At 36.0% G+C, this 13,587-nt stretch overlaps 2 protein-coding genes across 5 annotated transcripts; one reads left to right on the top strand and one right to left on the bottom strand.

The window, feature by feature from the left end:
- Positions 1-705: 705 nt before the first annotated feature.
- On the bottom strand, positions 706-4,724 carry LOC131595463 (ATP-dependent (S)-NAD(P)H-hydrate dehydratase-like). 4 transcript variants are annotated; one of them, XM_058867810.1, is made up of 12 exons: positions 4,148-4,724; positions 3,729-3,990; positions 2,966-3,042; positions 2,761-2,870; positions 2,557-2,671; positions 2,354-2,416; positions 2,114-2,277; positions 1,907-1,968; positions 1,663-1,729; positions 1,355-1,420; positions 1,142-1,270; positions 706-1,050 (listed from the first exon to the last, which is right to left on the bottom strand). In XM_058867810.1, the coding sequence occupies exons 2-12, from the start codon at positions 3,979-3,981 to the stop codon at positions 1,011-1,013; spliced, it is 1,146 nt and encodes a 381-aa protein (XP_058723793.1). In that variant the 5' UTR covers positions 3,982-3,990; positions 4,148-4,724; the 3' UTR covers positions 706-1,010. The 4 variants fall into 4 exon arrangements, with proteins under 4 accessions (XP_058723793.1, XP_058723794.1, XP_058723796.1 ...); XM_058867811.1 differs by having other exon boundaries at positions 3,729-3,948; positions 4,148-4,723; XM_058867813.1 differs by having other exon boundaries at positions 3,729-3,886; positions 4,148-4,720.
- Positions 4,725-7,593: 2,869 nt separating this feature from the next.
- LOC131595462 (protein trichome birefringence-like 10) lies at positions 7,594-11,481 on the top strand. Its single transcript, XM_058867809.1, has 4 exons — positions 7,594-8,575; positions 9,643-10,032; positions 10,546-10,704; positions 10,780-11,481. Exons 1-4 carry the CDS (start codon positions 8,157-8,159, stop codon positions 11,114-11,116), a joined length of 1,305 nt encoding a protein of 434 aa, XP_058723792.1. The 5' UTR covers positions 7,594-8,156; the 3' UTR covers positions 11,117-11,481.
- Positions 11,482-13,587: the final 2,106 nt, after the last annotated feature.

Raw genomic sequence — 13,587 nt, 5'->3', positions numbered from 1 at the left:
CTTAGTATAGGACTCTTTCATTTGCCTCTTGTTTCTTTACTTGGTGATTTAGAAGTCAAATGCACCAAACCTCCAGTTTCGTATTTTGACAATTAAAACGCCATCCACATTGATGCCAACCTTGTTTTCAATGAAATAACCAAATATCTTGAGTTTGATTGCCATTTTGTTCGAGAAAGACTTGCAAGGGATTGTTCAAGCTCCCTCCAATTTACACCAAGGCTCAAATTGTTATGTTCTTACCAAGCCCTTACCACCTAAGACCTATCATTGTTTTATATACAAGCTCAACATGTTAGATGTCTACCGTGTTTAACTTGAAGGAGGATGCTGAACCTATAATTCTTCAAAACAACTTTTCTTTCTTATGTTTGAGCTAAAATCTAAATATTCCTGCAGTGAAATTGAGATGTTCGGCATAATCGTCGACCACCTCAAATCCTTTTCCATCTTCAACAAACTTCAATACCTCACAACATATCATTGTTCAAAGGTTTCAAAGCATTACAAAGAGCTAGTTTTGGGTGCTTGTACCATACACACTTGAAGTCTATGTTATTTGGAGTATCAACTTAGACAGTTCAATGTAGCTTGACCTGTCTTGGACCTAAGGTCGACTCCAGCTCATTGTTTCTCACATCTTGGACCTTACCACATTACATGATCACTTCATATATAAAAAAAAAAAACTAACATGCAAGAATATTTGATAATTTGAAATAACTTTCTTAAACATTTTAAGAAAGGCGTATCAAGAACTTGATTCCTGCTACAGAAAAAGACTTTTTAGAGCACATGTCTCAGTTTCTACTGTCTTCCTAAACTGGCCATAATTCAAAACTTCCAAGACATTCACATGCAATGACCAAACAAAGTTACCTTGTACAAACAAAACTTCAGTGAATGAATGTCACAACCAGCAAGACCGCCTTTATTATAAATAGAACATATTCTTAAGGTGAATCATACAAGTAACTCAACTCAACACGTCTTATACAGGTGTTTGGAGGTCACAAAGAGCTTGAACTGGCAGGACAAATATCTTCCAAACTGAAAGAAAGAGTAGACAAACTTATTCGTAACTCAACTTGTCCATAAGTCTTAATCAAACAAATGTTTTATATTTTCACTAACAAATTACCTTTTCCCCAAGCTTTCAATGATGTCACCAGTGACAGTTGATCTTTTCTTATTTGAGAAAGCAATGGAAGCTGCTTTTCTCATTATAGCAGCGCCAGCAATGGATCCCAACACTGTTGGATTTTTACAACTGAAACAAAAATTTAATTATCGAGGATATAATTCATATCATAGATAATACAACAAACCTAAGCAAAATATAAAGCATTATAACCTGAGATTCGAATCTTGATCAGCAGCTTCAATATATTGGCGTGCCCATGACAAAAAGACAGCAACACTGCATCAATTAAAATAAGTATATGTTCTTTAATAAACTCAATCAGAACATCATAAATGTGTAAATGCCATTTAATTTCAATTTTCTACTGATCATCACTATTCTTTTTTTATACTCTCGGAGTCTTAATGGAAAGATAATCTGGAGATCGGCTTGAAGGTAAATAAAGTTCAGTAAACAATTGTTTCATCTAAGGATCAAACTCGCATAATACATGTTTATCTAAAAACACAATTACTTGCCTTCCAGAAAGGATATCACCCTGGCCACCACAGCGTCTAGGAGAACCGTAGATGCTTACTGATTTGACTGCACAATTAACAGCTACTATCATAATTGCTCATTTGGTTATAAATATAAAAAAACTCCCCCGTTAACATCCTCTCTCGTCTATTGTAACTGTTTTTCATCTAAAGCTACTCAAAGTAGACTCTCAACAAGACAGGAAGGAAAACTGAGATTCATATTTGTTGAAGATCTATCTACCTGTGTCACCATCGCTTATTATATCGGATTTTCCCTTTTTTAGGATAGTAACACCACCAATTCTGCAAAAGGAATTTCACAGCAGTAAGAAACCGACTATCCTAAACAGAAACATGTCTCAGAAATAGCAAACAAGAAATAGAACAGGATCAGTTGACTGTAAAATATTCTAACATAAGAACCAGTGACCTAAAATGAGGAACTTACTGTTTGGCAAGAGACAGCACTTGCTGAGAAGCATCGTCGTTATTTACTTCAGAATTCAGTACTTTCTGTACAAGCCGCTTATATTCATTCACATTTGGGGTAAGAACAGCTAAAGCATAGCCACTTACAAGTTCAAGATGATTTGTTACAAGAAAAAGTCCATCCTGAAATATGCTGAAACAGTAAGCAACAGATATATGTTAACCCGACTACAAGGTGTCCAAACCTTAATATACATACCCCATCTATCACAATTGGGATGTTAGACTGTCTTGCATGTCTTATGATTTCACTCACACAATCCTGATAACATTGTGCAAACGTTAGGATTAACGATGAAGGACGATCGCAACAGGTAAGGGGAAAAAGAACTCTTATAGTGTAACATAACAAGGACATTTAACTCGAGTGATTCAAGCGAAGCTTATGAAGAGAGAGCATACTAGAAGAAACGGGTCTCTTCCAAGGCCTGGACCAATGACTAGACAGTCAAATCTTTCTAACCATTTGTCAACTTCAGCAAGAACCTTGCTTGATATGATTTTCTTGTCCTCGTCCCTGAAATCAGTCTCTCGCTATAAACAACATTCACTAGGTATTTTTTGAAATGTCCAGTCAAAAAGATGAAGATTGCATTGAAGTTGTACCTGACATTATACGATTCTTCCAAAACAGGGTGAACAATCAACTCAGGACTGTAGCTTTTAATGACAGGAGAAGCGTCTTTTGTACAGAAGACATGGGACAAATCTGCACCCTGCATGGATGGAAAAATTAGTAGTATGACAATGATTAGAAGAATAGGTACATAAATTTTGAAAATGAGTAAAAAGAAAAAATATCGATACTAACAATTTTTAAGGCTGAAATAGCAGCAAAATAAGGGGCGCCTGTATACTCGCGGCACCCTCCAATAACAGCTATGTTCCCTGATATACATATAAGTAATACAAAGTTAGCCTTTGAGACATAATTGACAACATAGTACTTTGTTAAGTTTCTCCCATAAACACAACTCACCACAGCCTCGGCAGGGCTCCAATTGCCAAATGAAATGAATTAGGAAAAAAATCCAATACAGAAACATGCTATGCTAGGCATATTTGCAATAATCAAGGAATTTTTTATCACATTGAAATGTTAAGAAAACAAGAAGGCGACCGAGGGAAAAACCGAACTAAACTTCGACGTACAAGTAAATATGTTAACGCATATCCCAAGGCGTACTTCAGGCGGTTGAGCTGGGACACTAGGAAGTTCGGGGTTCAAACCTAGACTACTAACAGGGTTCTAAATAGCTTTTGTGGTAACGGCAGTACAATCCTTGATATTGCAGGAAATCGCGGTCAAATGCAGCCTTAACCGTGATGCATTGCGATTTCAGCAAAACCAAAAACCAATTTTCCGCAGCCCAAATTGCGTTTGCAGAAATTTATTTAAAACCCTAGCTACTAATACAATACAGTAACAATTAAGATTTTCCTATTAAAAAAGGCTAGCACACATGTAATGTAAGAAAGAAGACATATACTTAATTCTTCCTTTGATATCATTTCATCAACATCATCACCACTTATAAAAAAACTGGTGACATGAATTTGCAAGAATTATGTACCTGCCTGGCCTTTATGTCTACTTCGATCTAGGTCAGGAGTAATTGCTCTAATAACGTCCTCTGCATCAAACAAAACCTGACCAGACTGCATTTTTCCAGAACCAGAATTCCTGAATTGATCAATGCTACCTCCAAAAGACCTCACCAAGAACCGCTGTCTTCTGAAAACAGGTGAAGAAGCCAGTAGCATACAATTGTTTGCACAACACAATAGAGGTAACTGAGAATTCATGATCACATGTTTCATTAACATCACCAAACCCTATTCATAACCCAAACATGAATTCAATATCTTAGAAACACAAACCCCCCATCTCTTATACGGTTATACCAATTTTCATAACAAATTCATCACAAAGACTCAAACTTTTCAGTGAATTGAAGTGAATAAAGTGAAAAAAACAGAGAAAAATTCTTACCAGAAAATAGCCCAGAAAGGTACTAAGCTCAGAAACTCAAGAGCAGTGAGAAAGTTTCTCTCTTTTCCAATTATTTTTTAGTTTCGTTATTTGTATGAGTCATGAGTCATGTCCACGTGTACCAATTTCGAAAATGCCCAAAACGACAGTCGTTTGCTTCTATTTTTTTCCTTCCGTTTCTAGCACTATACAAAATCCCAATAATAATCCATTTACATTCACAGTTTTCACACTCACATACCGTTGAATTTGAGTTCCAGAGTGAAAAGTTTGCATTTTTGTTGTTAATTTGGAGAGGGTATGGCTCGAATTCCGAGATCGGATATGAAGATGAATGCGATTAGGTCAGGGATAGTTGTGTTAGGAGCAGTAGCGTTTGGTTACTTGAGTCTTCGAATTGGTTTCAAACCTTATCTGGAGAAAGCTAAAGCTGATCAGTATCATCAACAGCAGCAGCATCAAAATGAAGTTCAACAATCTGAATATGATTCTGACCCATCTTCATCTTTCAAGGAACCTGTCTCTTTCCCTGAACGTAGTTCGTAAAAATTATTGCTTTGTTTTGATTTTATTGTGTTTTGGGAATTAACTAGTTTTACTCTTTTTAATTTTACTGTTTTATTTCATATATATGTTTACATTGGATTATTCTCTTGCATTTGAATAATGTATTTTCAATGATGTTGAGTACTATGCACTGCACACCAACTATTTGTTTATATGCTTCTTTGTTGATGTTAGTGTTATGACTTTGATATGTTTGCTTAAGCTTTGTACGGTGAATATGTTTTGATATGTCTTTGTATTGTTCATCCCAACTTTCTAGCTTATGGGTGTTAGTAGAGATATATAGATAATTGGTTAGTTACTAGAAGTAGTTACTTTGTATAAAGGCTTGATGGAACCAGTTTGTAATCATTTTAGTCATTTCAAAGATGCATTTGATATGTTAAAAAAGAATGATTAAAATTAATGGTTTTTATGAAGTTTTATAACACGTTAGTTTTTATGTATCTCGTTGACATGTCAGATGATTTTCGATTGACATTAAGTTTTATAGACATGATTTATATGATAATAACTTTCAATTCAACGGTGGATTTTATTATACGAACATGAGGTGAAGAGTTATCGGAGGTGTCATGTTAATGGCATTTGCGGAGAGATGGTACCCTGAGACGTCCTCCTTCCATCTACCTCATGGTGAGATCAATATTGCATTGGACGACGTCTCATGTCTATTGTATGTACCTATCAGAAGCGTCCTCCTCCGTCACGGTAGGATGACGAAGAAGGAAGCGAGAAAGCTTTTGATTGAGGAGCTTGGGGCTGATCCACTAGATGCGCTTGAGGAGGTGGATAAGACCCGTGGCGCTCACGTGGGTTTTTCCTTCCTGTTGCGGAGATTTACTGAGGCGCTAGCTGAGGCACGACAAGATGATGGTGATCTAGTAGAGGTGGAGATACACAAACAACGTGTGCTGAGGTGTTTCTTTCTATTTTAATCGACATTAAGCTGTTTGTGGACACGAGCTCCACATATACCGATGTCGCTTACCTCACGTACTTTTTGGATTCCGCACGGATCCATGAGTACAACTGGGGGGCAGCTACGCTGGCGTACACCTATTCGAGGCTCGGAGAGGGATGCATGTGGAAGAATAGGACTGTCACTGGCAGTTGTTCATTATTAGTGGTACCAATCTTATATCCTTATACTTTTTTCACTACTTTTCATTCTATATTCGTGATAATGTTTGATCTTGATGTTTTTTATTTTCATTTCAGGGGTAGATATTACACCCGATGATAGTTTGTTAGGGAGTTGTGCAAGAGTACATCGAGGACTGGCCACGTGCTCGTGCCTTCATCCCCATGAGAGGGAACCAGGCGGTGGACTCTTACAGAGTCTTTCTGGATCACATGGTTGCTGAGGACATCTGATACAACGTCTATGCTGCTCACTGTGACACGCGCCCGTTTGATCACATTGCACTATTCTTTGGATGGTTGGCATGCAGTTCGACCATCACTGTTCCATATCTTTCGGAGCGCGTCATGAAACAGTTCGGCTACTGTCAAACGATACCCCGTCGCCCTTCTGTCTCCATTCCTCCTGGTTTAACTCGTAGGCAAATAGATGAGATATTTGCTAACTATTAGAACCACATGTTGCTAGACGAGGTTCGAACGACCAAAGCAAAGAGAAACCGGAGCTGCAATGATGGGTGCATCACGTGGTTTTGCACTGTGTCACACTTCTACATGGTCCCCACTGTATAGGGATCACCGCCCATACCAGCTCATTAGGAGATATTCTAGGAGCAACAGTCTCAGTTGGACCACACCCACGATGTGCTGCCTCGTTGTCGTCAGATAGTTGAGATAGGGCGAACATGCACTGAAGGAGGTTTCTTCCCTAAGGGTTCTGGTGTCAGGCGTATACTGGATGACATTATCGAGGTGGCACGGGAGGGCACTAGTGTGTCACAGACATCGCGCTAGGACGAGTGGGATAGTAGACGGTAGAAGCAGATGAGGCGACATAGGAGGTGGTTGGCCCAGAGGAGTCACTAAAGGTAGAGGAGATGATGCAGATGTTGTCCGACACACACAGTAATGACCGTGCTGATTATTTTGATGTTTATATTTTGATGACATTGATTGTAGGCTTAAATACACTTTTGGTCCCTGTAAGTTAGCGGGTTTTTAATTTTTGTCCCTGTAAGTTTTTTTTGGTCGGAGTCCCTATATCTTACTTTTGTTTGCGGTTTAGTCCCTAAAGCCAAAAACCCGCAGGAAAATCTGCAAGTTTCCTGCGGGTTTTGATTTTAGGGACTAAAACGAACGCGAAAGTGAAATATTGGGACTCAGACAAAAAAAAACTCGTTAACTTATATGGACCAAAGGTGCATTTAAGCCTTGATTGTACTATCTTTTGATGATGTTTATGACATATTATGACTATTTTGATGATGTATATGTTGATGTACTATTTTGATGTACTATATAAGATTAGAAAATGAATCCGCTGCTGAGCAGCAGCAGCAGTCCAACTTATGTTTTGTGAGTAAGAAAAGAGATTGGAAATAAAAAGAATTGCTCAAGATGAGACAGAGTAAAAGGTAGAGAGGATAGGAACAAAAGGTGGGCATGCGGTAGAGCATCAGAGATGCAGCGATAGACGATCCAAATCCATAAGATTGAGTAGACATATCACTATTTTGATGTTTTATTTTGCTGCACAAATAATTAGAATCAGATAGAAAAATATAGCTGGTTTAAAATATAGAAGAATGTTCTATAGATGTAACTCCAAAAAAAAAAAATTGGTACTTTCTCTAAAAGCGAGGGCATTAATATAATTGCGTCAGATGCTTAAGAGTATTAAGGGGTGAATTAAGAAATTGCCTTTTAGAACTGAGCTAAAAAATCCTAAAAATTATGTACATGCTCAAATTTTAAATTTTTTTCAAATTAGATTGACAATCCATATAAACTAGTCCATTTTAATAGCTCTGATTAGAAAAACATGTATTAAGCCTTATATTAACAAGAAGAAGGCGTAACGACATAAGTGGCAGCTGTGTAAGATTGGCGTTAAAATGAAGGCACTGACCCACGCTCCATATTTCAGCGCGTGGTCACACGATCAACTTTCAAAACAACGTGGGCCACGTCTTTTCCCAGTTCCCACCACTCCTTTCCTCAACTTCCAATGTCAATACAACTCTTCGGTTTTTATGATCACGATTTTGTATATCATCATATAGTATAATCTAATACTATCATATATAATATGATATCACATTAATGATAAAAAAAGTGCTTCCTTGCTTGTTCAACACCCATATATATTTGGCTTATCATTGACGATACTATTTTACCAAATTTATCTATCAAGCAAAACATTATTAAATCTTGTTGGATCGCATGAAAAAAGTGCCATATATTGCTTACATGCCACCCTTCTTCACAAAATACTAAATCATATAATTCTAGAAATTGAATGCCTTCTACTAAGATTATTTCTCAAAACCAACACGTAGGAGAGATGGTAGTTTTTGAAGCATTAAGGAAAGTGAAGCGTTTAAGGTTGTTTGAACCGTCTTTGGTTGTGGTTGGATTTTTCCTAGTTTTTGTGATTACTACATGTTGTTTCTTCTACTTGGATTTTAGAGAACTTGGTGGAAGATTTGGTCAATTGAAGAGGTTTGAACATGAAGATGTTAGAGTTGATTTTCTTGGAGAAAAGGGTGATGGATGTGATTTGTTTGAAGGGAATTGGGTTTGGGATGAAAAGTATCCCTTGTATGAATCAAAAGATTGCAAATTTCTTGATTTAGGATTTCGTTGTTCTGAAAATGGAAGACCTGATTTGTTGTACACAAAGTGGAGATGGCAACCTAAACATTGTAACTTGCCCAGGTACGTAAAATACTACTCCCTCCGTCTCATAATAAATGTCTTATTTGAGTAATGCACAGTTTTTAATAATAAATGTCTTATTTGAGTAATGCACAGTTTTTAAGAAAATGATTGAATGTGTTGGTTTTAGTAAAAAAGTTAATGTCATTTACTAAAATACCCCTATTAATAGTAGTTGAATAACGTGAAAGTTAATAAATAGGGGTATAATAGTGGAAAAATAATAATGATATTAATTTGAGACAAGAAAAAAATGTAAATGAGACACTTATTATAAGACGGAGGGAGTAATTTACTACTATTTCTCTCTTTTTACATTTTCTATACTTTTGCATAGAAAATTAATGAGTAATGACAACTAAAATCATTGGTCATTGTTTTTATCACAAGTTTTGTATGTAGTTGGATTCATTGGTGTCAAAACTGAGGTAGACATGTTTTAAATTTGATTTGTTAATGTTGTTAAATTTAACCAAAGTTATGGGAGGAGATAAGGTTAAAAGTTCAAATGTGTTGAGAACAACCTTAAACATGTCATAGTGTGTGACTTTGAACCGGTCTTACTCGTATCTGTCATGTTGAAAGTGACCTTTAAGCTAGGTGGCAATTGCCATAGGGATAAAGATGAGAGATAGTATACTTATGACTAAATTTGGGTATATTAGAAGATACTTTATTGTTTTTTAGTAGAGGGAAAAATTAATTTTAAAATTTATTGAATAAACAATATATCTGAATTATATATACATTGAATATATAAATTGTTTAATGAGAAAAGGGGTGATGCACTGACAGTGCAAAATATTTTTACACTGTCAACCAATCACCACCCATGTATCCAATTAAATCATTTTTTTATTTAAAAAAAACTTAATGACATGACACATTTATGATTTTCTATTAGATGACAGTGTAAAATTATTTTACACGTCAGTGCACTACCTTTTAACTCTTGTTTAATAAATTTAAAAATTTAAACTTTCTATGTAAATGTAAATGAAGAAATATTTTATGAAACACAATGAAATAATGTTGTGATTTATGCTATTTTTCAAATTTAAAAACAGATTCAATGCAACAATGATGTTGGAGAAACTAAGAAACAAGCGACTAGTATTTGCTGGCGACTCAATTGGAAGAAACCAATGGGAATCATTACTATGCATGCTCTCTTCTGAAGTTCCTAATAAAAATTCAATCTATGAAGTAAATGGTAATCCAATTACAAAGCACAAGGGATTCTTGGTGTTCAAATTCAAAGATTATAACTGTACAATAGAATACTATAGAGCTCCATTTCTTGTACTGCAAAGTAGACCTCCAACAGGAGCTTCTAAAGAGATTAGAACAACCTTAAAATTGAATCAAATGGATTGGAATTCTAGAAAATGGAGTGATGTTGATGTTTTGGTTCTTAACACAGGACATTGGTGGAATCATGAGAAAACTATCAAAGGGTAATCCTATCCTCCCTTGTTTTTATTACTTTAATTTATTTATCATTTATCTCTGTTTGACACATGTCTATGTTCAATACTTATATAACACATACATTACGTATTAGAAAACTTATATAATATCTAAAAAGTTTTGACACATGTTCAATACTTATATAACACATACATTACGTATTAGAAAACTTATATAATATCTAAAAAGTTTTTTTTTCTACATCTGAATGACACTCATACAACACTCATACAACATGTGACTGCTATTTCAAACAAATATTCTGATGTTTTTACCGTCACCTAATATATTTTTTTGGGAAAATCTTAAATACATCTAAAATAGTTAAAAACGTGTAAAAACAATGTTGATTAATTAATGAAGAATTAAAACATTAAATATAATTAGAATATTTTAAATTTTTTAATAGTAGATGGTTAAATCATAATTAAATATATGTTGCAATGTTAGTGTTCTAAATTTTTTACATTAGCAGAATCGATGTATAACAATTTTTGTAGGGGTTGTTATTTTCAAGAAGGTGAAGAAGTTAAGATGGATATGAAGGTTGAAGATGCATATAAGAGATCTATTAAGACAATACTAAATTGGATACAAGATTCGATAAACCCTAACAAGACGCAAGTTTTCTTTCGAACATATGCCCCTGTGCATTTCAGGTTTGTAATTTATTTAACTATTTAAATGACTTCAATTTTTCAAATAGTCTTTTATGTGACATGTATATGATATAGAGGTGGAGATTGGAAGAAAGATGGAAATTGTCATTTGGAAACACTACCAGAAATTGGATCATCATTGGTGCCTAAGGATAATTGGTCACAGTTCAAAATTGCAAATTCTGCAATATTAGAATACACAAACACTTCTCAAGTTATGAAATTGAAGATATTGAATGTAACAAGGATGACAGCTCAGAGAAAAGATGGACATTCATCCAAATATTATTTGGGTCCTAATGAAAATCCACATCGACAAGATTGTAGCCATTGGTGTCTTCCTGGTGTACCTGATACATGGAATGAATTACTTTATGCGTTTTTTCTTAAATATGAAACTTCTCATAAATGAAATTTGCATCATACTACACGGAGAATGTAATGTTTCTGGTAGAAACAAAGTTTTTTTTGCCATTGTGATTATTAATATTGATTTAGATAAGAAGAAAAGAACACTGGTGGTAGAAACACAGTTTTTTTTGCCATTGTGATTATTAATATTGATTTAGATAAGAAGAAAAGAACACTGGTGGTAGAAACACAGTTTTTTTTGCCATTGTAATTATTAATATTAATTTAGATAAGAAGAAAAGAACACTGGTGGTAGAAACACAATTTTTTTTGCCATTGTAATTATTAATATTGATTTAGATAAGAAGAACATTAATGTAACTATCCAAGTTGTTGTTATTGGTTTAATTGTGAAATGAGAGAAAAAAAAAGAAAAGGGAAAAACAAATAAAATAAAATAAAATAAAATAAAATAAAATAAAGCAATACTTCTACAACATCAATTAATAGTATTGAAGAAAGACAGTACTTATGTATAAACTCACGTGTTTTTGTAGAGAGAAGTCAGAGCTTCTCTCTCTAAAAACCTAACGTGCTCCCTCTCCCCATATCTCGTGGTATGCGTGGGTTGCTTTTCCCAGCTTTGTCTGGTGGTGTCCCCAACGTGGTTTTGGGTTTGGCTGTATCTTTCTCTTTCTCCAAACTGGTTCTCTTCTTTCTATATCGTATACTACTTTCTTACATGCAAACCCACCCTTTGGTTTAGCTGAAATTTCTTGAACTCCAGATTGTGTGATTACCCATTAAAATCTTTATAGCTTACTCAAACTTCTATTTAAGAATGGAACGATGGAAAAACATTCCTCTTTCAAAAGAGGAGGAGGAAGGTATTGTAACGGCAGAGGAGGAGGCTAATGGAGAAGAAACTTTTCGAAGATCCCTGGCTGGAAAATTGTGGACAGAAGGCAGCTTCAATAGTAGAGCGTTTAGAAGTACTATGGTATCGGCGTGGAGGCTAAAGAACCCAGTTGAAATCCAGGAACTGAATAAGAACCTCTTCCTGTTTAACTTTTCCACAAAGAGAGACATGGAGTTTGTATTGAAGAGCGGTCCCTGGAGCCTCGACAGGGCTCTGCTTATTCTTTCAAAAATTTCAGGAGATGAACAACCTGCAGATCTTGACTTGCATACAGGAGCTTTCTGGGTCAGAATATAAGAACCACCGCTAGCTCTTAGAACTAAAGCCATGGCAAAAAAACTAGGAAACATTCTGGGTGAGTTTGTGGAGGCGGATCCGAAGGAGGCTTACAGGAACGGGAGTTTCCTCCATTTTAAAGTAATGATAGATCTGAAGAAACCGCTAAAGAGAGGTATTATGGTGAAGTTCAAAGAGAAAATCTTGAGGGTGCACTTTAAGTACGAACGTTTGCCTACTTTCTGTTATATCTGTGGAAGGATTGGCCATCAGCTGAAGGATTGTGAAGATTTGGAGGACATGACAGAAGAGGGATTTGAAGACTTGGATGAACATGAACTGTCGTATGGACACTGGTTGAGAGCATCCCCATTACCGAAGCTGGGGGAGGAGTACAAAACGAAAGATTCAAGCTCAGGGACTTGTAGTAGGAGCCTTTTTAATGTCTCTTTAAGCTAGAGCAGATGCGGGACAAAAGATAAGGAGAAAATGGATGACATAGAGGTCTAGCAACTACAGAAGACGGTTAAAGAATGAGGAGGCGGCAGAACAGATCTTGAGGACGATGGAGGTAAGTAAAAGGCAGTGGCGAATATGGAAGATGTCGCAGAATCTCTTAGTGCAGTGACCTTATCAATGATTGACAAACCAAACCAATCGAAAGCTGCAACGTCTTCTTCTAAACAAAAGAAGTGGACCAGAAAGAGGGGTGTGAGGAAAGTGGAGGAAGTACAAAGATTAGCTAAAGAAGTTGAAGGAGGGAAACGACAACTTGTTGAGGTTCAAATTACTGAAGGGTCTTTGATGGAGATAGGGGGTGGTGAAAAGAAGCGCAAACAGTCCAAAGGTATTGAAACTACTCAACAAATTGTACCAGAGGTGGTGTTGGAAAACCAACACCACCTATAACAATGAAGATCATCAATTGGAACTGCAGGGGTTTGGGGAGTACCCGTGCAGTTCGAGCCTTGCAGAGGCTCTTAAGAATTGAAAATCCCTATATGGTATCTCTTATGGAGACGCTTCTTAAGGAAGAGGAAGCAATTATTGTTAAGAATAAAACCAAGTACGGAGAGTGTCTGGTAGTTGGGTGCTCAGGCTGCGGCAAGGAGCATGCGGGAGGGGTGATGTTATTGTGGAAATATAGTCTTAGAGTATCCATTGTCTCATATTCTTTGAATCATATCAAAGGATTTGTTTTTGAGGTGGAAGATGAGCGAAGTTGGAAATTTATAGGAATATACGATTTCCCGGAGGAGCAGAACAAGAGGAAAACATGGGAGCTTCTAATGGATTTGAATACTTATGATGGAGAGGGACTTATTTGTTTTGGAGAT

Source organism: Vicia villosa, linkage group LG4 (genome assembly GCF_029867415.1).
Source record: "Vicia villosa cultivar HV-30 ecotype Madison, WI linkage group LG4, Vvil1.0, whole genome shotgun sequence".
NCBI classification, from domain to species: domain Eukaryota; kingdom Viridiplantae; phylum Streptophyta; class Magnoliopsida; order Fabales; family Fabaceae; genus Vicia; species Vicia villosa.
Note: the sequence above shows the minus strand (reverse complement) of the source record. Positions and strands in the feature narration are given on the sequence as shown.